General features: G+C 42.9%; 1 protein-coding gene across 2 annotated transcripts in view; it reads left to right on the top strand.

Annotated features, from left to right (window-relative positions):
* The first annotated feature begins 276 nt into the window (after positions 1–276).
* Positions 277–23483, top strand: part of atp10d (ATPase phospholipid transporting 10D) — a 32208-nt gene continuing 9001 nt past the window's right edge. The window contains exons 1-10 of one of the 2 annotated variants that reach the window (XM_071365750.1): positions 277–441; positions 6079–6467; positions 8086–8280; positions 12646–12847; positions 13297–13382; positions 13488–13594; positions 22180–22311; positions 22515–22627; positions 22714–22966; positions 23114–23331. In XM_071365750.1, coding sequence (XP_071221851.1) covers positions 6184–6467; positions 8086–8280; positions 12646–12847; positions 13297–13382; positions 13488–13594; positions 22180–22311; positions 22515–22627; positions 22714–22966; positions 23114–23331 — 1590 coding nt within the window. In that variant the 5' untranslated portion in view covers positions 277–441; positions 6079–6183. Of the gene's footprint in view, positions 442–6075; positions 6468–8085; positions 8281–12645; positions 12848–13296; positions 13383–13487; positions 13595–22179; positions 22312–22514; positions 22628–22713; positions 22967–23113; positions 23332–23483 lie in introns of both variants that reach the window. The other variant, XM_071365748.1, reaches the window with a different exon arrangement.

The following is a 23483-nucleotide window of genomic DNA, read 5'->3' as shown; positions in this document are numbered from 1 at the left end:
CTGACGGCATTGCCATGGTTAAAACTACAATTTCAGACCATGAAGAATCAGTGGTCAGTCCTTGCATCAATAGCTGTCTTTGAGAGTGGTTACATCCATCCCCCTTTAAAAAAAAATCTAAACAGGGGTGGGCAGGTCTCTTTGTCATTGTTTCAACTGCTGAGTGACGCTTTCAAAGAGCATTTTTGTTTTTATACACTTTCACGCTATAGACAAGTGTGACTTTGTGGCTGTGGTAACAAGTGCAAACCCAAGATTCTTCACCCACATCTTGGTTAGTGCTGCTGCGCAAGTTAGTTATTTTTTAACAAGATCTGCGCAAGTATGAATATGACCTACTTTACATTCTTAAGATCGGTAATGTGATCACTACGGATTTTTGTTTTGTTTTTAAGAACGACAAATGTTTACTGTTGCACAGGGAACAATGCATACTACTGGGTAAGTTCCTGAAATATTTTCGCATCTGTTTTCTTTGCAACTCTGGGTGTAACGCGGGGCACGATATAAAGAGCAATAGTAATGCTAGCGTCTTTTTGTATGGCGGAACTCCGCCATGGCTCTTTGGTCAAAGCCTACAGTATACTTCTATTACAACATTCTATACGTGATACACGTGATCGAGGGATACTACAGTGTGTAGTAAAATATGCTACAGAATTACTACATAAAGTATTGTAGTATTTTATTGTAAACTGCATAATTTTTTTCGTGTGGGCTTCACAACTTTGAAGCATGTATGTACTCAAAACATGCACAAAGACGTCATAATTATTCAAGTTAACTGACCTGATCTAGAACAAAACATATAATATATCCTAAACGTGTGTCAACCTCAGACCTTATTTTCGGCGTTTATTCCAAAACCGCATTCTTTCCCAATGAATTTCACACGAGAAATGGCTGAACCACAGAGTTTCCAAACCCAGAGGCGCAACATCGCGAAACTTCCGGAAACGCTTGCGAAAAACCCAAAACAGACGAGGCCGGGGTTTGGGGTTTGAGAAGTCGGTGAGAGAAGTAGAAAAATATTCCTTAGTTGTTAATTTTCTTGAAATCTAAAGGCACAACCTAGATTCGAACCAATGTTTTGAGTAGTTGAACAAGTTATTACTCCAACCTTGTGGAAGTGACAAACTGACACGTTTTAATTTTTGTCAAAAACAACTATATCAGAGTGCCTTTGATTTTACAACGTGCACATGCGCAGTTTGGCGCGAGACGACTATTAGACCAGATGACGTGATTCTGCGCATGAGTGTAGCTAGCCAACATCTACATGACATCGCCAACAAGTGTGATCGGGATTTCTATTGGAGAAGCAGTTTTTGCCTATCTTCATGCTTTATTGTTTTTGGCTGAACGAACCAGAAGCAACTCATTTTCGTGTTTTAGAACTACAAGCTACCGAGCTCATGGTAACGAAAGATAACGTTACCAGATTAGTTAACCTACGTTTAATTAAAATCTATTTTGCTGCAATAAAACTACAAAATGGAAAAGACCGAACCTGAACTGAATTGGTTTTGTGTAACAGTATGAGACGTGCTGATGTGCTGAACTGTTAATAAGTGATGTGTTTCAAGGCTGCTAGTGGATAACTAAACTCAGCAAAAAAAAGAAATGTCCCTTTTTCAGGACCCTGTCTTTCAAAGATAATTCGTAAAAATCCAAATAACTTCACAGATCTAAAGGGTTTAAACACTGTTTCCCTTGCTTGTTCAATGAACCTGTGGAACGGTCGTTAAGACACTAACAGCTTACAGGCGGTAGGCAATTAAGGTCACAGTTATGTTAAACTAAGGACACTAAAGAGGCCTTTCTACTGACTCTGAAAAACACCAAAAGAAAGATGCCCAGGGTCACTGCTCATCTGCGTGAGCATGCCTTTAGGCATGATGCAAGGAGGCATGATGACTGCAGATGTGGCCAGGGCAATACATTGCAATGTCCGTACTGTAAGACGCCTAAGACAACGCTACAGGGAGACAGGACGGACAGCTGATCGTCCTTGCAGTGGCAGACCACGTGTAACAACACCTGCACAGGATCGGTACATCCCAACATCACACCTGCGGGACAGGTACAGGATGGCAACAACAACTGCCCAAGTTACACCAGGAACGCATAATCCCTCTATCAGTGCTCAGACTGTCCGCAATAGGCTGAGAGAGGCTGGACTGAGGGCTTGTAGGCCAGTTATAAGGCAGGTCCTACCCAGACATCATCGGCAACCACGTCGCCTATGGACACAAACCCACCGTCGCTGGACCAGTCAGGACTGGCAAAAAGTGCTCCTCACTGGCGAGTAGTGGTTTTGTCTCACCAGGGGTGATGGTCGGATTCACATTTATCGTCGAAGGTGTGAGCGTTACACCGAGGCCTGTACTCTGGAGCGGGATTGATTTGGAGGTGGAGGGTCCGTCATGGTCTGGGGCGGTGTGTCACAGCATCATCGGACTGAGCTTATTGTCATTGCAGGCAATCTCAACGCTATGCGTTACAGGGAAGACATCCTCATCCCTCATGTGGTACCCTTCCTGCAGGCTCATCCTGACATGACCCTCCAGCATGACAATGCCACCAGCCATGCTGCTCGTTCTGTGCGTGATTTCCTGCAAGACAGGAATGTCAGTGTTCTGCCATAGCCAGCGAAGAGCCCGGATCTCAATCCCATTGAGCACGTCTGGGACATGTTGGATCGGAGGGTGAGGGCTAGGGCCATTCCCCCCAGAATTATCCGGGAACTTGCAGGTGCCTTGGTGGAAGAGTGGGGTAACATCTCACAGCAAGAACTGGCAAATCTGGTGCAGTTCATGGGGAGGAGATGCACTGCAGTACTTAGTATCTGGTGTGGCCACCAGCTGCATTGACTGTTACGTTTGATTTTGACCCCCCCTTTGTTCAGGGTCACATTATTCCATTTCTGTTAGTCACATGTCTGTGAAACTTGTTCAGTTTATGTCTCAGTTGATGAATCATGTTATGTTGATACAAATATTTACATGTTAAGTTTTCTGAAAATAAACGCAGTTGACAGTGAGAGGACGTTTCTTTTTTGCTGAGTTTATATACAGTGCCTTCAGAAAGTATTCACACCCCTTGACTTTTCCACATTTTCTTGTATTACAGCCTGAATTTAAAATTGATTATTTATAGATTTTTTTCAATCGCCTACACACAATACAACATAATGTCAAAGTGTAATTATGTTGATTTTCTTTTCTTTTTTACAAATTAATAAAAAATTCAAAGCTGAAATGTCTTGAGTCAATAAGTATTCAACCCCTTTGTTATGGCAAGCTTAAACAAGTTCAGGAGTAAAAGATTGCTTAACAAGTTGCATTGACTCACTCGATGTGCAATAATAGTGTTTAACAGGATTTTTGAATGACTATCTAATCTCTGTACTCCACACATACAATTATCTGTAAGGTCCCTCAGTCGAGCAGTGAATTTCAAACACAGATTCAACCACAAAGACCAGGGAGGTTTTCCAATTCCTTGCAAAGAAGGGCATCTATTGGTAGATGAGTAAAAATTTAAAAGCAGACATTGAATATCTCTTTGAGCATGGTGAAGTTATTAATTACACTTTGGATGGTGTATCAATACACCCAGTCACTACAAAGATACAGGCGTCCTTCCTAGCTCAGTTTCCGGAGAGGAAGTAAACCACTCAGGGATTTCCCCATGAGGCCAATTGTTAACTGTTACAGAGTTTAATGGCTGTGATAGGAAAACTGAGGATGAATCAATTACATTGTAGTTACTCCACATACTAACTTAAATGACAGAGTGAAAAGACAGAAACTTGTACAGAATAATAAAAAATATTCCCAAAAAACATGCATCCTGTTTGCAACAAGGCACTAAAGTAATACTGCAAAAAATGTGGCAAGGCAATTTACTTTTTGTCCTGAATACAAAATGTTATTTTTAGGACAAATCCAATAAGGGAAGGGGGATACCTAGTCAATTGTACAACTGAATGCATTCAACTGAAATGTGTCTTCCATATTGAACCCAACCCCTCTGAAACAGAGCAGTGCAGGGGTTGCCATAATCGACATCCACGTCTTCGGCGCCCGGGGAACAGTGGGTTAACTGCCTTGCTCAGGGGCAGAACAACAGATTTTTACCTTGTCAGCTTGGGGATTCGATCCAGGAACCTTTTGGTTACTGACCCAACGCTCTAACCACATATAGAGAGTGGTACTGAGTACCACTCTCTATATTTTCAAGCATAGAAGCGGCTCCAGGTTATGGGTATCCTTGTAATCAGCAAGGACAGGGGAGTTTTTCAGGGTAAAAAAGAAATGCAATAGAGCTAAGCACAGGCAAAATCCTATAGATTGGAGATTAATTGGAGATTAGAGATTAATTAATCTTTCAGCAGGACAATAACCTAAAACACAAGGCCAAATCTACACTGGAGTTGCTTATCAAAAAGACAGTGAATGTTCCTGAGTGGCCAAGTTACAATTTTGACTTAAATCTACTTGAATCTACTTTAAATCTATGGCAAAACCTGAAAATGGTTGTCTAGCCATGATCAACAACCAATTTGACAGAGCTTGATAAAATGTGAAAATAATATTGAGCAAACGTTGCATAATCCAGGTGTGGAAAGCTCTTACAGACTTACCCAGAAAGACCAACAGCTGTAATCGCTGCCATAGGTGGTTCTACAAAGTTTTGACTCGGGTGTGAATACCTATGTAAATGAGACATTTCTGTACTTGATTTTAATACATTTGCTCAAATAAAAAACAAACATGTTTTCACTTTGTCATTAAGGGGTATTGTGTGGGTGAGAAAAAAAATCTATTGAATTCAGGCTGTAACACAACAAAATGTGGAATAAGTCAAGGCTTTAGTAGTCTATGCCTGGGAAGTACTAGGCTATATGGATCGTGTATCCATTCCTCTCAGTTCCTTTTTACTTTTTTGTTTCAGTTTTACTTCTTTAGTTTGACAGAATTGACAGCCTTTGCATTTCAACAGATTTTCCAGTTGTATGCTAAGGCCGGGTCTCACTGTTATGTTATTATGAACAAGTAAGCCTAAACTCACAGAATTACTGTTACTAAAAGAACCAGTTTTTATCATGTGCTCTTAAGTTATATTATTAGCGACTGATATAACTTCAGGGGTCTAGGTCTCGTGTGTGGCAAATCCACATTCCTGAGAATAAGTAATCATACACTTCAAGAGTTCAGCCTAATCCACCATGTTTTCTTGAATATGCTTATGACTCACCGAGCCTGATAAAATCAGCCATTTGCAATGGTGGGGGAAGGGACAGCTTGTCACATTGGGTTATGGGTATCTCATTTTAGAAGCCTCTTTACATCCTATTCCCTAGTTTACTGATATTAAAGCCTTTGGTTTAGAATATCTAGGCTAGTGTTAGCTAGCGTGCCTTAAAATAGAGCATCAATAGAGTTTCACCTATTCAGAAGACCGGAACATGATTAAGACAAAGGAAGTCTTTCAAAGCATTGACACACTGGCAGTCTTGGAGCAGACCAGACTTCTCGAGAAAAACTTGAAAAGGTTAACAAAATGTTATCTTAAATAGGTCAGTTGGTGAAACACAAACAGTCTATATTAACCTATACAGTACATCAGTGATGATTGCACACTTGTTTGAAAGGGGCCCTAATAATTGCTTAGGGGTTTCCACATTTACTGAGCGGCCTCTACTAATAAGTGCAGCTAACCTAATCTTCCCAACAACATTGTTAACAGTACAGGGTTATAATTAGCGATTAGTGCAAAGTATTGGAAATATTAGCTAAAACATCTCTCCAGGTCTGGCCACCAAGGTCCAGGGAGGGTGTAGGGTCCTGGGTGTAGGGTGCCCCTTCATAAGTTATCTTATCTTTCCTTATGTGTATTTTTCAAATTAGTTTTTTTTCTTCACCTTACTGCTGTTTAGTTGGGTTTTCAGGTGAAATTCTAGATTCCTGTACATAGCTAAGAAGCTGACCTACTATCTGTCCTAATTCTTTCCCCACAAAGTCACTACTTTTGAAACCTTTCTGATTGTTTTGTATTTTTCTCTTTTAGTAGAACTGCACTGTGAGCGGCCCTCAGGAACCAGAGGATCAGGTCTGACCACCCAGGCCCAGGGAGGGTGCAGGGTCCTGGGTGTAGGGTGCCCAGGCCACTGGGCCTATGGAGCAGATCCACTGGGTGAGACACCGCTGGCAGCAGCTGGTGGCCGCAGAGTCAGGTCGAGGCAGGTACTCGGCCCCTGACGCCGTGCTCACCAAGAGTTCCCCGAAGCTCCACAACGCACAGCGGCTCACTGGCAAACGGAGGACGGTCATCGCCCGGCACGGACCCCACCAGCATGAGTACGACAGCATCTCCAAGGGATGCCAGGGCAACGGCATCCGCACCACCAAGTACAGCCTTCTGAGCTTCATTCCCATGAACCTGTTCCAGCAGTTCCACAGGTGAGAGGGATCCCTAACCACATGCTGACTTACACAGGGAATGGGGTAGATCATAGTTGATTTTAATCGGTCAATCATGTTTGTCGATGTCGGGAATTAACTCACATCAAGCAGGAGTGCCTTAGAGGCACTTAATTATAATCTGGTAATCATGTACGTTGTGAATTAACTCAAAATGAGCCAATTCCAAATGGAGACTGCAGTGCACCCATAAGGGTAACCTTAGCGCAGGGGTTCCCAAACTTTTTTGGTCTCAAAACATTTTTGTGACCCCACTATGTAAATACAATAAATGTAATCAACTAACAATCCCACTGGGAAAAAACTGGTTGCATTAACATTGTTTCCACGTAATTTCAACAAAAAATATAAATCTTATGACTTTGAATCAATGTGGAAAACTGATTGGATTTGCAAACAGTCATCAACGTAAGGCAAGTATTTTTTTCACCCACCTTTTAACCCAAATCCAATGACATGGTGAAATGTTTTCTTGATTTCACATTGAATTCACGTTATTTGACATCTCAACCAAATGTAAATCAAAATTAGACGTTGAAATGACATCCTAGCCCAGTGAGATGTTTATTTGTTTTATTTGGGCTATGTATTTTGCAAATTATTCTGACAGTATTTTTGACAGTATTTCAATCAGAAGGCAGAATGGTTTGAAGTGACTGAAATGTATTGGGAAATTCAGAAGATCATTAGGCAGTAATGTTGTATGATCTTCTGTGTAGAAAAGTCATTGATAAATCATTTATGTTGTTTTTCCCCCAGTCTGATTTAGTGCCTGGTCTTGTCCACTCAGTTCTAACGGCTTGTGGGCATAGCAGAGGAAAACAGTACTTACGTATTTACGTTTTCCGGAGAGTCTTATCTTTCAGTGATGGGGTCATTATATTTTGTAGCTTATACCATTCAAAAGAAAGAGCCACATTCGTAGGAAGAAAACAGAAACCTCTCTTTTTATTATAACCGCATCTAGCGGCTACTGGAGGTTACTGACGTAATCATGACCCAATTCTTATATCAGGTGACCCAACATGGGGTCCCAACCAAGGGGCCAGTCTAGAAGCACTGTTTCGACTGCTCCTTCAGTTTTGCTTCGGTACTGCAGTTTTACTGACGCCTGGCCCAGAAAGACAATTTCCATAGACTGCCACATAGAGAAGTTAGATTAGAAAATTCAGAATAAAATACTTTAGTCATCACCTTTTGCACAAAACATCCATTGAATTATTCAAATAATTGTTGCTGAGGCCGTTTTTTTTCTCTCCATCACTCACAGCCGAAGATACATTTTTTAAATATTCATCCAATATCTGCCATGTTTTTGGGTGACGTGATTACATCGTCACTGCTCGCTCTGCTCCCTGTGCGCACAGAGTGCACATGTGATGTTGGTCCTTATAAACCAGACGCAACCTGGATATAGACAGTCCATGAATTGGCTAATGCGAACATGGGTAGATTACCTTAAAAAGAACGGTCGGACATCTTAAACGCAGTCTCCAGTTGTTCTTATAGCACAGTGGTCGCAACCCTTACTTTGGGAAACCCTGCCTTAAAGGGTCGATGTGGAATTTATCAAACCACTATTGCCTCTTCTCATCAGGGTGGCCAACCTATATTTCCTGTTCCTGGTGATGCTGAACTGGGTCCCGGTGGTGGAGGCCTTTCAGAAGGAGATTACCATGATTCCCCTGGTAGTGGTGCTCATCGTCATCGCCATCAAGGATGCCCTGGAGGACTACCGCCGCTACCGTTTTGACCAGAAGGTCAACAACAACGTAGCCACAGTATACAGCGGGTGAGTGGTCCGGCTGGACAATAGTGGCCTGTGTTTATCTTTTTTAAGGGGAACAGTCACTGTGTTGTTACATACTACTACATTTATAGTTATGGAGTTGAGCCTTTTTAGTTATTACACAATACACATGCGGAAAAAGCAATTGTGTTACATAACAGTAATTATTACTGTGTTAATAAAATGTTCTTAGTTAGCAGAGAAATTACAGCATTACGACAGGTTTATTGATTTTATGATGCTAGCATTCAAATTGAAGGTCTCAAAACGTCTTGAACACAAACTTCATATCCCACAGTGCACTGTGTTAATCAGCACCAAAGCACCATTAATTGCATACTGGGGCTTCCTGTAACAGTAGGATCAAAGGTGAAGTAGCAATTTACATGATACAGCCTACAGTTCTGTATAACCATAAGCATAGCAAACATGAACACCTTTCTCACAGAGCCTAACGCTGAAGACCGGTGATCCTGGAACTGATGTTGATTATTGTAGATTCAGTTGTCTGTGTTACTGTATGTGGTATTAAGGAGCACCATACATACAGCACAGATAATCTATGGGGTTACTCATTTATCCATTCCTTTGTGCTGTCCAGAGTTTAACATCTAGGAAGTCATAAAAGTTCAACTTGAGTTGTTTATGATGTGATGGAGTGTGGAAGAGTGGCTCTTTTGGTCTCTTAACGATATACTTCTCCTTAATGCAACCGCTGTGTCAGATTTCAAAAAAAGCTTTACGGAAAAAGCACACCATGCAATAATCTGAGTACAGTGCTCAGGCACCAAAACAAGCCATACAGATACCCGCCATGTTGTGGAGTCAACAGAAGTCAGAAATAGCATTATAAATATTTACTTACCTTTGATGATCTTCATCGGAATGCACTCCCAGGAATCCCAGTTCCAAAATAAATGTTTGTTTTGTTCAATAAAGTCCATAATTTATGTCCAAATACCTCCTTTTTGTTCGCGTGTTTAGTTCACAAATCCAAATTCATGAGGCGCAGGCACTTAGTCCAGACGAAAAGTCAAAAAAGTTATATTACAGTTCGTAGAAACATGTCAAACGATGTATAGAATCAATCTTTAGGATGTTTTTAACATAAATCTTCAATAATGTTTCAACCGGACAATTCCTTTGTCTTTAGAAATGAAAAGAAATGCAGCTCGCTCTCACGGCCGCGCGCATGATTTAGCTCATGGCATTCTGCCAGACCTCTTAGTCAAACAGCTCTTATTCGCTCCCCCTTCACAGTAGAAGCCTGAAACAAGGTTCTAAAGACTGTTGACATCTAGTGGAAGACTTAGGAAGTGCAATCGGACCAAATTTACACTGTATCTTGGATAAGCAAAGACTTAAACATACAAACCTCAGATTTCCCACTTCCTGGTTGGATATTTTCTCAGGTTTTTGCCTGCCATATGAGTTCTGTTATACTCACAGACATCATTCAAACAGTTTTAGAACTTCAGAGTGTTTTCTATCCAAATCTACTAATAATATGCATATCTGAGCTTCTGGGCCTGAGTAGCAGGCAGTTTACTCTGGGCACCTTATTCATCCAAGCTACTCAATACTGCCCTTCAGCCATAAGAAGTTAAGGCAGCGAGGTGTAGTGATAGTGATCAAGGAGTTAAGCTCAAGAGGTTTTAAGCTCTCCCCTGCAAAGTAGATATCGTTTCTCTATCTAAACCTCACCCTGGAGACTCCGCATCCTGGATCAGGATAGACAACGACAGTAAAACAGAATGGGCATGTGTATCAAGAGGCAGAGCTCGGTCGATCGTGAGTGGCTGCGAATGCTGGAGAGATACAAAGGTCGGCTTGGATTTAAGTCAAGTTTACCAGTAAGTAAACCCTCTGGATTTGAACTGGTGGAGTTTTTCACTGGTCTTAGGAATCATGTACAGCTTGGTGTGGCCAGTCCAAGGACAACGTTCCAATCCGAATGACCAACTGGGGAGGAAGAGAAGGACGGTGGTGTCCTCCCTCACAGAGGATGAAGAGCTGACGGAAGTCCTCAAGTCATACAGCAGCAACAAGGTGAACACCACCAAGTACTCCTTCCTCTCATTTGTCCCCAAGAACCTGTTTGAACAACTCCACCGCTTCGCAAATGTCTATTTCCTCTTCCTGGCAGCTCTGAACTTTATCCCAGTGGTCAATGCCTTTCATCCAGCATTATTCCCATTCTCCTGGTGCTGTCAGTGACAGCCGTGAAGGATCTCTGGGAAGACTATAGAAGAGACAAATCAGACAAGATCGTCAACGGACGCATCTGTGAGGTTTACATCAGGTAAGTACACTGAGTGTACAAAACATTAGTTGCACCCCCTTTTGCCCTCAAAACAGCTTCAATTCGGATGGTGGACCATTCTTGATACACACTGGAAACTGTTGAGCGTGAAAACCCCAGCAGCTTTGCAGTTCTTGACACACTGAAACTGGTGAGCCTGGCACTTACTACCATACCCGGTTCAAAGGCACTTAAATATTTTGTCTTGCCCTCTGAATGGCACACATACACAATCCATGTCTCAAAGCTTAAAAATGATTTAACCTGTCTCTTCACCTTCATCTACACTGATTAAAGTGGATTTAACAGGTGACATCAATAAGGGATCATAGATTGACAAGGTGAATCCAGGTAAAACTATGTCATGGAAAGAACAGGTGTTCATAATGTTTTTTCGACACTCAGTGTACATTCATGGTAGATCTGCGTAGAGCAAAGGGCTGTTCATTATCTCTGAATTGGAGCAAATGGAATTACTACTGCTCACAAACTGGTTAAACTGACTGAAAACAGTTTGAAATGCACAAGATCCGTTTATACTGTAGTTATTAGGAAAACAAACACCATACTGTACGTGTGCTTTTATTAGGTAAACTGCTCTGTTATGACAGGTAAAACATACTGATACTGTGTTTCTGGAACAGGTAAACATTCTGATAGCTATATAAGCATACTGGTCTAGGAATATTGCAAAGCATGGATAAGTGTGAGATAACAGGTTAACAAACTGACTGGTAGTTATATGTGACAACTACTTTAACATGTAAACAAAACCTACAGACCTATAGATCTGCAGCTTCTTTTTTATACTTACTAGGGCTGTATATGGTACCATCGAACTGACTAGCTTGCAACCTAGAGGAGTTATATGCTGAACTGAAAGTAGGACAAATTGACATAATCTCTACCTCTCTACAAAAGGTAAATCATATGATCTGTGATTGTAAAACATAATTATTGTGCCATGTGACAGATGGACACACACATCACTCACTCAATTCCTTTGATGGCTCTCTGCACATAAGGCCTTGACAAGAGAAAATCAATGTTCAATGGCTGAGTTCTCACTTGTTGAAACCTATTCCCTTTTCCAGAGTCTAGGAGTGAGTGGTAGAGAGCCTGTTCGTTCTCCCACCATGCAATAGCTCATAGCCTCAGGTATAGTGAGGCCAGAAAATCCCTATAGCCTATCCACACCAACATACTTTATTCAACATACTCTTTCATGTTGGGTGAATGTAAACAAACCACATTATTACAGTAATTGTCTCTAACCAGAAAACTCCCAGTTCCTGCCAGGAAAAGGTGGTAGTGGTAGACAATGAGATAAATGATTAACCTTAAAGTATATTCACACACCAGTCTGGTGGAACCGTGTGTGTTTGAGAAGCCTTACACTCACGCCCTGTGATTGGTTTGAAGACTTGTTTGTTAACACCCACCCTACCAGCTACGGGTAGCATTACAGTTGGCGTGGTTCCGTCATGTGCATGTTACTGTGTACCCAAACACACACCACACTCCCTGCTTCAAAGGAGCACACACACTGACTGTACACACAATTGAATCTTGACCCAGACCATAACACACAATGAGCAGGTTAAATGCAGCACATGTAGTTCATGGTTGTCTTAAATAAATGTTCATTTTAAAGTCTCTCTTGTGGTGCTGAGCCCCATAGTTCAGTTAATTTGTAAAGGATTATTCCAACACACACGATTACCTCACGGTCTTGTCTTGAGAGAGGTCACCGACTGAAATGTCAACAAAAAAAAGTGCAGGGTTATTGTTGTCTTCCGGAGTTTTTTAAAATGTGTAAAATACATAACCATGTCTGTTTTTGGTGCTTTTAATGGTTGGTTAAAGGCATGCTCCCTTGCTTGTGTGAATACTGTTCATATGTATGAAATATTTTATTTTGTTGTAATTCTGCTCCTGTGGTATTGTTAGCAACGTTTCAACCACAGAGGGTCTTCAGGCCTTCGTCATATTTGATAGTACCCACATGGTCCCACTCTGTGCACTCAAGCAGTTAACAGGTTATCTTGTGGTATGTTTTACGATAGGAAACAGCAGACGTATGTGGACCAGCGTTGGCAGGACGTCCGCGTGGGGGACTTTGTCCGTCTGTCCTGTAACGAGATCATCCCTGCAGACATGCTGCTGTTGTACTCCTCTGACCTCCACGGCGTCTGCTACATCGAGACGGCCAACCTGGACGGGGAGACCAACCTCAAACAGAGACAGGTGGTCAGAGATCTGCCACAAGTATGTGGCTCACATCGCTCTCATTGGTTTGAACATGCTGTTATCATTGTCATGATTACACTTCAGTTTTTTTAATAATTGAGGTTAAAGCATCATGCTTGCAAGAGACAGGGTGCCTCGCACCTGCCTAAACAAAACACTGCCGTTTATTGTACAGCTGAAGGTGGAGTGGTACAATAATAAAAAGTTTGATAAAACATGATGCAAGAAGCTGTGATTTACCTGCATTACACAACTGTACTGTATATATGTATAAAAAGCTGTACACTTCCTGTAAAGGTAGGGTGTAATGAAGAAGAAGAAAGCAAAACATTTGAGACAAAAATATTGTCCTTGGGTCTAGCAGGAAAATAACTGCAGAATTTCACAAGGTACTCTATAAAAGTTCTAACCAGAATGCCTAGTAGAAGTTGGAAATATTTACAGCGTGTGAGTGTCATCTGTTTCAGGGTTCCGAGTTGACTCCAGAGAACTTCCACAGCCGCATTGAATGCGAGAACCCCAACAACGACCTCAGCCGGTTCCGAGGTTACATGTGAGTCTCATTTTAGTCTGGTCTAATTGACTACAGATACTGCATGGAAACAGACTTAACTTTATAAACCTTTGAAAGGCAAGGTAACTTTCATGTTTTTTACAGGGAGCACCCCAGTAATGCTCGTGTGGGCTTACACAACGACAACCTCCTCCTGCGAAGCTGCACCATCCGCAACACAGAGACCATCATAGGCATCGTGGTCTATGCAGGTAAGAGGGTGAAACACTCCTCTATCCCCAGGTCTACCCCACGCTAGGGTTTGGAGTGTCCCATTATCCAACCCAGGTGTCCACATATTTCAAGTTATACCTGGGCAACAAGCAGGACTGCGGCCATTGAGCACTGGAGTTGTGGTGCAGCCCTGATGTAACAGGCTATGCTTGTGAGAGTATAATCTGCCTCTAGTGTACTCAACCCTGTACTTGAACCTTCTGTCATAAAGCCTATATAATGCTGCCTTTATGGATAATGGCTGTTAACCCCTTAGATGTAATGGCAAAATTTAGATTGCCGCCTAAATAGACATACCCAAAAGTAACTGCTATGCATGTGCAATTACATGATTCTGGTATATTTGGAAAGACATCTGGGAGATTGAGGAAAAGATCAGAAGGAGTTACATAGTTCAGAATACACAAGATCAAGCACACACAAAATACGTTTTTTTATTTTGAAAGTAATCTTTAATTGACAAGCTATAAGTGAATTATTGATGCCCAGAGCTGGAAATGCATCAGATGGCTTCCACAACATGTGAACAATGGGATTGATAGACCTAACAGCTAGAAATGGGCAGATGTTTTAGTAAGTGGTGTCAGGTGTGGTCATGGGATGTTTCCAAGTGTCCCTAAACCTCTCCAAAGTGACATGTCTGCAAATTAGATAATTCCAGTTCTATTACATATTTCCAATCCCTAAATGCTATTTGTTCAGTATAAAAACACAATTTCTACCATATCAACCTCACTCAAACATTGTGGTGGTGGTGTTAAGGGGTATCCAGGGTACATTCAAGTGTCCTTTCAACCTCTCCAAAGTGTCCAAATGTGGTAATTGCACTGTTTTTGTACACTGGATGTGCCTAAAAGTAAAAGTTTCTACAACACCAACCTCTAACATTGTGGTGGTATCGGGGAACATACAGGGGATATCCAAGTGTTTTTTTAACCTCTCCAAAGTGCCTGAACTTTTAGCCTAGGCATATGTATTGTGTGTATTGGTCTGTATTGGTCCCACATACAAATTAACTGTTTATAAAAGCAACCAATATACATTCAAAAATATATACAAATGTCTTATCAAACAAACTTGGTTACACACGTGTCCTTCACTAAAATAGAAATAAGCTGAACTATTTACAAATGGCATTCGTTTTACAATCCAGGTATAGATGATTGGATTTCACTTTCACCATAGCTTGTGCATGCCGTGATAGTCTTTGAAGCAGTCCCTCTCCACCAGGAAACAAGTGAACTGCCATTTCCATTTTGTGATGGTTGTGAGGTTGCTTTGGGCCCCCAATTCAGCCATTTAACACCAGCTGCTCTCGGAAGGCCAACTGGGAGAGAGGGGTTTGACCTTTTGCTTTGGCCATCTGCTTGTGGAGAATGAAATAATTTACTGTAGCAATGTCCACAAAGTGGTAAAAACAATGTATTATACCACTTCCTTGTCTTATGGAGGACCTGGAAGTAGCCTGGAAGTAGCCTATCAGAGCATCAGATAGGTCGACACCCCCCATGCTGGCATTGTAGTCCTTCACAGAAACAGGAATAGAGACATTCTTCCTTTTTCACCCTCCTTGAGACATGGATGTTATTGAATGCCTTATGCTGTGTGAGCATGGTTACTTCCCTAGTGTCCTTCCGTTTCACAAAAAGCAGCTTGTTAGTCCTGATAGAACGTATGGTCCCGCTCTCCGCTGTCTTTGTCATGTCGTTTACCTTGGTCTTGTGGAAACTGATTTTGTTAGGACGAATGGTGCCACAAGTCCCTATTTTCTTTTTCAAGAGGTCTATGAAAAGTTGATGTAGAACCATCAGACAGGGTGATTGACATAGCAGTGAAGGGTGAAGCCTTGACCAGCGGGGGCGCTAGCTGGGGAGGGGTGGCTCCCAAACGTCATCATCCAAATAATCTGCATCCTCCACTCTGTGGTGAATACAATAAAGGGATATATTGTTAAGACACACAGAATTACAGTTGACAAAATTAACAAAACATTGCTGTGAAGTAAAAACACCAAGCCTAAACTTTATCTGTACAGTGACTCACATAGAGGGTGTGAAGCACAGACAAAATGCAAACAGTAACACTTTGGAGACAAAGGCAGGTGTGAGAACCACAAACAATGGTTATTTTATACCTTAATTCATATTTTCAATGCCGGCCTAGAAACAGTGGGTTAACTGCCTTGTTATTTATTTATTTCACCTTTATTTAACCAGGTAGGCAAATTGAGAACACGTTCTCATTTACAATTGCGACCTGGCCAAGATAAAGCAAAGCAGTTCGATACATACAACAACACATAGTTACACATGGAGTAAAACAAACATACAGTCAATAATACAGTGAAAAATAAGTCTATATACAATGTGAGCAAGTGAGGTGAGATAAGGGAGGTGAAGGCAAACAAAATATATATAAAAATAAATAAAAATATAAAAAGGCCATGGTGGCGAAGTAAATACAATATAGCAAGTAAAAAAAACACTGGAATGGTTGGTTTGCAGTGGAAGAAAGTGCAAAGTAGAGATAGAGATAATGGGGTGCAAAGGAGCAAAAATAAATAAATGAATACAGTAGGTAAAGAGGTAGTTGTTTGGGCTAAATTATAGATGGGCTATGTACAGGTGCAGTAATCTATGAGCTGCTCTGACAGCTGGTGCTTAAAGCTAGTGAGGGAGATAAGTGTTTCCAGTTTCAGAGATTTTTGTAGTTTGTTCCAGTCATTGGCAGCAGAGAACTGGAAGGAGAGGCGGCCAAAGGAGGAATTGGTTTTGGGGGTGACCAGAGAGATATACCTGCTGGAGCGCGTGCTACAGGTAGGTGCGGCTATGGTGACCAGCGAGCTGAGATAAGGGGGGACTTTACCGAGCAGGGTCTTGTAGATGACCTGGAGCCAGTGGGTTTGGCGACGAGTATGAAGCGAGGGCCAGCCAACGAGAGTGTACAGGTCACAGTGGTGGGTAGTGTAAGGGGCTTTGGTGACAAAACGGATGGCACTGTGGTAGACTGCATCCAATTTATTGAGTAGGGTATTGGAGGCTATTTTGTAAATGACATCACCGAAGTCGAGGATTGGTAGGATGGTCAGTTTTACAAGGGTATGTTTGGCAGCATGAGTGAAGGATGCTTTGTTGCGGAATAGGAAGCTAATTCTAGATTTAACTTTGGATTGGAGATGTTTGATGTGAGTCTGGAAGGAGAGTTTACAGTCTAACCAGACACCTAGGTATTTGTAGTTGTCCACATATTCTAAGTCAAAGCCGTCTAGAGTAGTGATGTTGGACAGGCGGGCAGATGCAGGCAGCGATCGGTTGAAGAGCATGCATTTAGTTTTACTTGTATTTAAGAGCAATTGGAGGCCACGGAAGGAGAGTTGTATGGCATTGAAGCTCGCCTGGAGGGTTGTTAACACAGTGTCAAAAGAAGGGCCAGAAGTATACAGAATAGTGTCATCTGCGTAGAGGTGGATCAGAGACTCACCAGCAGCAAGAGCGACATCATTGATGTATACAGAGAAAAGAGTCGGTCCAAGAATTGAACCCTGTGGCACCCCCATAGAGACTGCCAGAGGCCCGGACAACAGACCCTCCGATTTGACACACTGAACTCTATCAGAGAAGTAGTTGGTGAACCAGGCGAGGCAATCATTAGAGAAACCAAGGCTGTCGAGTCTGCCGATAAGAATACGGTGATTGACAGAGTCAAAAGCCTTGGCCAGGTCAATGAATACAGCTGCACAGTATTGTTTCCTATCGATGGCGGTTACGATATCGTTTAGGACCTTGAGCGTGGCTGAGGTGCACCCATGACCAGCTCTGAAACCAGATTGCATAGCGGAGAAGGTATGGTGGGATTCGAAATGGTCGGTAATCTGTTTGTTAACTTGGCTTTCGAAGACTTTAGAAAGGCAGGGTAGGATAGATATGGGTCTGTAGCTGTTTGGGTCAAGAGTGTCCCCCCCTTTGAAGAGGGGGATAACCGCAGCTGCTTTCCAATCTTTGGGAATCTCAGACGACACGAAAGAGAGGTTGAAGAGGCTAGTAATAGGGGTGGCAACAATTTCAGCAGATAGTTTTAGAAAGAAAGGGTCCAGATTATCTAGCCCGGCTGATTTGTAAGGGTCCAGATTTTGCAGCTCTTTCAGAACATCAGCTGACTGTATTTGGGAGAAAGAGAAATGGGAAAGGCTTGGGCGAGTTGCTGTGGGGGGTGCAGTGCTGTTGACCGGGGAAGGGGTAGCCAGGTGGAAAGCATGACCAGCCGTAGAAAAATGCTTATTGAAATTCTCAATTATAGTGGATTTGTCGGTGGTGACAGTGTTTCCTATCTTCAGTGCAGTTGGAAGCTGGGAGGAGGTGTTCTTATTCTCCATGGACTTTACAGTGTCCCAGAACTTTTTGGAGTTTGTGTTGCAGGAAGCAAATTTCTGCTTGAAAAAGCTAGCCTTGGCTTTTCTAACTGCCTGTGTATATTGGTTCCTAGCTTCCCTGAAAAGTTGCATATCACGGGGGCTGTTCGATGCTAATGCAGAACGCCATAGGATATTTTTCTGTTGGTTAAGGGCAGTCAGGTCAGGAGAGAACCAAGGGCTATATCTGTTCCTGGTTCTAAATTTCTTGAATGGGGCATGCTTATTCAAGATGGTGAGGAAGGCATTTAAAAAGAATATCCAGGCATCCTCTACTGACGGGATAAGATCAATATCCTTCCAGGATACCTCGGCCAGGTCGATTAGAAAGGCCTGCTCGCTGAAGTGTTTCAGGGAGCGTTTGACAGTGATGAGTGGAGGTCGTTTGACCGCTGACCCATTACGGATGCAGGCAATGAGGCAGTGATCGCTGAGATCTTGGTTGAAAACAGCAGAGGTGTATTTGGAGGGCAAGTTGGTTAGGATGATATCTATGAGGGTACCCGTGTTTACGGAATTGGGGTGGTACCTGGTAGGTTCATTGATAATTTGTGTGAGATTGAGGGCATCAAGCTTAGATTGTAGGATGGCTGGGGTGTTAAGCATGTTCCAATTTAGGTCACCTAGCAGCACGAGCTCTGAAGATAGATGGGGGGCAATCAGTTCACATATGGTGTCCAGAGCACAGCTGGGGGCAGAGGGTGGTCTATAGCAGGCGGCAACGGTGAGAGACTTGTTTTTAGAGAGGTGGATTTTTAAAAGTAGAAGTTCAAATTGTTTGGGAACAGACCTGGATAGTAAAACAGAACTCTGCAGGCAATCTTTGCAGTAGATTGCAACACCGCCCCCTTTGGCCGTTCTATCTTGTCTAAAAATATTGTAATTAGGGATGAAAATGTCAGAATTTTTGGTGGTCTTCCTAAGCCAGGATTCAGACACGGCTAAAACATCCGGGTTGGCAGAGTGTGCTAAAGCAGTGAACAAAACAAACTTAGGGAGGAGGCTTCTAATGTTAACATGCATGAAACCAAGGCTATTACGGTTACAGAAGTCATCAAAAGAGAGCGCCTGGGGAATAGGAGTGGAGCTAGGTACTGCAGGGCCTGGGTTCACCTCTACATCACCAGAGGAACAGAGGAGGAGTAGGATAAGGGTACGGCTAAAAGCTATGAGAATTGGTCGTCTAGAACGACTAGAACAGAGAGTAAAAGGAAGTTTCTGGGGGCGATAAAATAGCTTCAAGGAATAATGTACAGACAAAGGTATGGCAGGATGTGAATACAGTGGAGGTAAACCTAGGTATTGAGTGATGATGAGAGAGATATTGTCTCTAGAAACATCATTGAAACCAGGTGATGTCATCGCATATGTGGGTGGTGGAACTGAGAGGTTGGATATGGTATAGTGAACAGGGCTAGAGGCTCTACAGTGAAATAAGCCAATAAACACTAACCAGAACAGCAATGGACAAGGCATATTTACATTAAGGAGAGGCATGCTTAATCGAGTGATCATAAGGGTCCAGTGAGTAGAGGTTGGTTGGGGTCACGGCGATCCAGACAGCTGGCCGGGTAGATGGCTATCAGTAGCAAGATAGCATAGGATGGAAGTCTATTTTTAGACACCTCGTGCGTTTCCGTCGGTAGATTAGTGGGGTTCCGTGTGGTAGAGGGGATCAATCCAATTGGCAAAATAGTTATAGTGACCCAAGAAAAATTGTCCGATATACTTATTCAGATAGCAGCCGATAAGACAGCTAACGATTAGCGGGCCCCAGATGAGCGTTCAGGTAACGTTGCGACGGAGGTGCCAGTTGGATAACTCCCTCGGGCAGATAATGTCGGCAGTCAGTCGTGAAGGCCCGATGGGGCTCCGCATCTGCAGCAACAACAACAAAAAAAACGGGTCCGGATAGGTGACTGTAGCCCAGGAGTGGCTGATGGAACTCCTCAGCTGGCTAGCTCCGGAATAATTTAAGTTTGCTCCGGGATCGACGTAAGCCAATAGTCACACGGTTTGCAGCTAGCTAGCTGTGAAATCAAGGTGCAAACGTCCAGAGCCTGCGGCTGAAATCCGGGGACACTGAGAAAAATAGTCCCGGTATGCTCCGGTCCGAGTCGCGTTGCACAAAAGTGCCGATAGATTATCGAGCTAAAGGAATAGCTGAAGACCACAAACGTGGGCAGCTGAAACACCAACGCTAGCCAGCAAACCGGCTAACTTCTAGGCAGCTTCAGATCAGCTACTGGCTAGCTTCTAGTTAGCTTCTGGCTAGCCTCTGGCTAGCCTCTGGCTAGCTTCCACTGTGGATTTTCAGATTTGAGGTAAATAATACTTTTTTTTGTAAGGCGGGTTGCAGGAAAGCTTTTGTAGTTGAGTTCTTGGGGTTATGGGGCAGAATGACAGATTTTTACCTTGTCAGCTCAGGGATTTGATCTTACAACCTTTCGGTTACTAGTCCAACGCTCTAACCACTAGGCTACGCTGCCGCCTTAGTGGCCCCTCAAACTATTACAACGATGAAATTTAGAACAGCAAACAGTGAACTAATATGGAACAGACTACTTTGGAATTATATAGCATTGAAATTATTTGTAAACTACATCCAAAGCACAAAAATCAGACAATGTATAAATACGAAATACATAGTCAAAAGTGGATCCAATCCTTCTAGAAAGAAATCTTCGTCGGCCGAGACGAGCAAATCGCTCCCCTGATCCGAGTCCGGCTCCAGTATTTTATTCAAAGCTTCTATGTCGGTATACGTATTTATAGCTTCCTTCTTTTTAGTTTCCTGTATATTCTTAGTTTTTACCTATTTACTTTTGAGACATCTTTTATGCTAAAGTGATCAAATTTAAACCAATGAAAATCTGTTTACAATATAATGTAGCGTGCTCGGTGCTGCAATATAATGTAATGTAGCGTGCTCGTCTCTGAGGCAGGTAGCAACAGTTCGCATTGCGCATAAAATGTTCTAGGCCTTGCTTTGTCCCACCCAGGTCAACTGCATAGCCTTGGAAAGCATATCTCATTGGCTACAAGACTGTCGATGAATCCCCTGTGTAATAGATGCACACTGCGCGTAACCAGGACACATGTCATGCGCAAAGGTAGTCACTCAGTGGACATTCGATGTTGCCATTAAGTCATGCATCATCAGATAACATTGGTAATAGGCTAGATCTGTTCCTACCAACCTAGGGATTAATTTCATACCCCCCATGTAGCTATAGCTCAAACACAAGTTTAAGTTTACCTTGTAAGATGTTTGATGAAAATGTTGTGTAAAATAAAATGTTTGTCTCTCTGGGTTGGTGATCATTAACGGTAGGTCACAGGCAGACAAATAAGATATCCACATGATCTGTGGAGTCCTGGCTTTCGGTGTGAATCAATGTTTATTTTGTTTATGCTTCACAAAGCTAACCGGAATGTAGGTAGCAGGCATATTGAAATGAGGTAATCGGCTCGGCCTGCCCATATATGGTAGTAAGTCACACCAAAGATTTTAAGGCACAGATCAATAGCCAAGATACTCAGCTTTCCGCAGACACTCTACTTTTGCAGATAGGGGCTATCGTTCTCATATCAGACTGAATTGAATGAAGCAAATCAAATAGGGTCCCCAAATATGGGGGCTTTACATTTAAGAGGTTTAGAGAACTACCACATTGTCCTGCCCCCATAGTCTATATCAGTGTTGGCTGCTAGGAGTGTAGCCTGCCTCCAGCTCCTTTTATGCCTTGTCCCCATTAGACACATCAGGGAGGGCTGACCACTGCAGGCTAACCTGTCTCTGCTCAGTAAGATAAGGTTTATGCTTACATTATTATTACTACAAAATCCATGCAAGTATACAGTTACACCAGCTCTGGTACCAGCAAGGGCTTTCTATGCACGCATTCCATGCATTCATCTCATCTTCCTGCATTGGCTATTGTGATACAGTGGAGAATCAACCTCTGACATCTTATGCGCTGCATTTCAGTGCCTATGCAATTTCATTGTAACAAATTTCTCTGTTGTAAGGGTACTATCACCTCTTCATGTTTATTCGACAGCCACTAACACAGGGTATTTTGACCCAGGTCTACCATAAAACCACATATACATGTATACAGCCATGCTTGTGTTGTGTGATCTTGAACACAGGTCACGAGACCAAAGCCATGAAGAACAACAGTGGGCCGCGGTATAAACGCAGTAAACTGGAGCGCAGGATGAACATGGACATACTGTGGAGCGTTGTCCTGCTGGTCATCATGTGTCTGACCGCAGCTATAGGTCCGTACTGATCAGTATAATTTTTCACATCTATATGAACACGTGTCTGTACAGCTGTATTTGGTTGCTAACCAAATCTATATGAACACAATGCTCATCGTGTCCTACCACACAGTTATTGGTCTTTGCTGTTTTACCCTAGCTATATAGTTTCTGTAAACAAGTCTTTTGACCACATCTATATAATTCTTTGTGCCCCTCAGGCCATGGTCTCTGGCTCAGGAACCTGGAAGAAGCTTCCTTTCTGATCCCTGACACCACATCTCCTGCCCTGGCTGGCTTCTACCTGTTCTGGACCATGATCATAGTACTACAGGTAGGTAGCACACTAAATGTCATAACATTGTGAGTCAATGTGAAAACTTCCTGGCTCTAAATTATATTCCATTCTCTCCTCGGCAGGTGCTCATCCCTGTCTCCCTGTACGTGTCCATCGAGATTGTCAAACTGGGTCAAATCTTCTTCATCCAGAACGACATGGACTTCTACAATGAGTACCTGGACTCCAGGATCCAGTGTCGAGCCCTGAACATCACAGAGGACCTGGGTCAGATCCAGTATGTGTTCTCAGACAAGACTGGCACACTGACGGAGAACAAGATGGTGTTCCGGCGTTGCACCATTGCTGGGGTGGAGTACCCCCACGAGGAAAATGGTGAGAAGTCTAATTTAATTTTGCTACACCACTACCAGGGGCACTAATGAGAGATGGTATTGTGAATGTTTGATACCCTGAAACTAAGGATTTTGTACAATGTATTTAACAATTGCTTTCGTCCCTCTGTGTCTATCTTTCTGGCAGCGCGGAGGCTTGAAGTGTACAAGCAGGAGGAGGACGAGGCGATGGGCCGCTCCCACACGCTCAAGTCACGTGCCAGCGCCAAGTCCCTGAGCTGCAAGTCGCTCAGCTGCAACCGCAGCTCCGTGTCCCTGCACACACTGACAGGCCACTCCGAAGGGGAGGGGGAGGAGACCCCCAGCCCCACCCTGCCCCGACATAGCGCCTTCAGCAGCCCTATGGTGAGACTCATACACCCAGTGTTTCTTTAGTCATTCGCAATGAGACCCCCCGAAGATGCACGTTTTTTTGTTCTAGCCAAGCACGAAGACACCTGATTCAGCTAATCAAAGACTTGGTGATTAGTTGAATCACACACAACTGACAGCATGGT

The sequence above is a fragment of the Salvelinus alpinus genome, chromosome 25 (assembly GCF_045679555.1).
Source record: "Salvelinus alpinus chromosome 25, SLU_Salpinus.1, whole genome shotgun sequence".
NCBI lineage: Eukaryota > Metazoa > Chordata > Actinopteri > Salmoniformes > Salmonidae > Salvelinus > Salvelinus alpinus.
The sequence above is the reverse complement of the archived record's forward strand: the minus strand, read 5'-3'. Positions and strand labels throughout refer to the sequence as shown.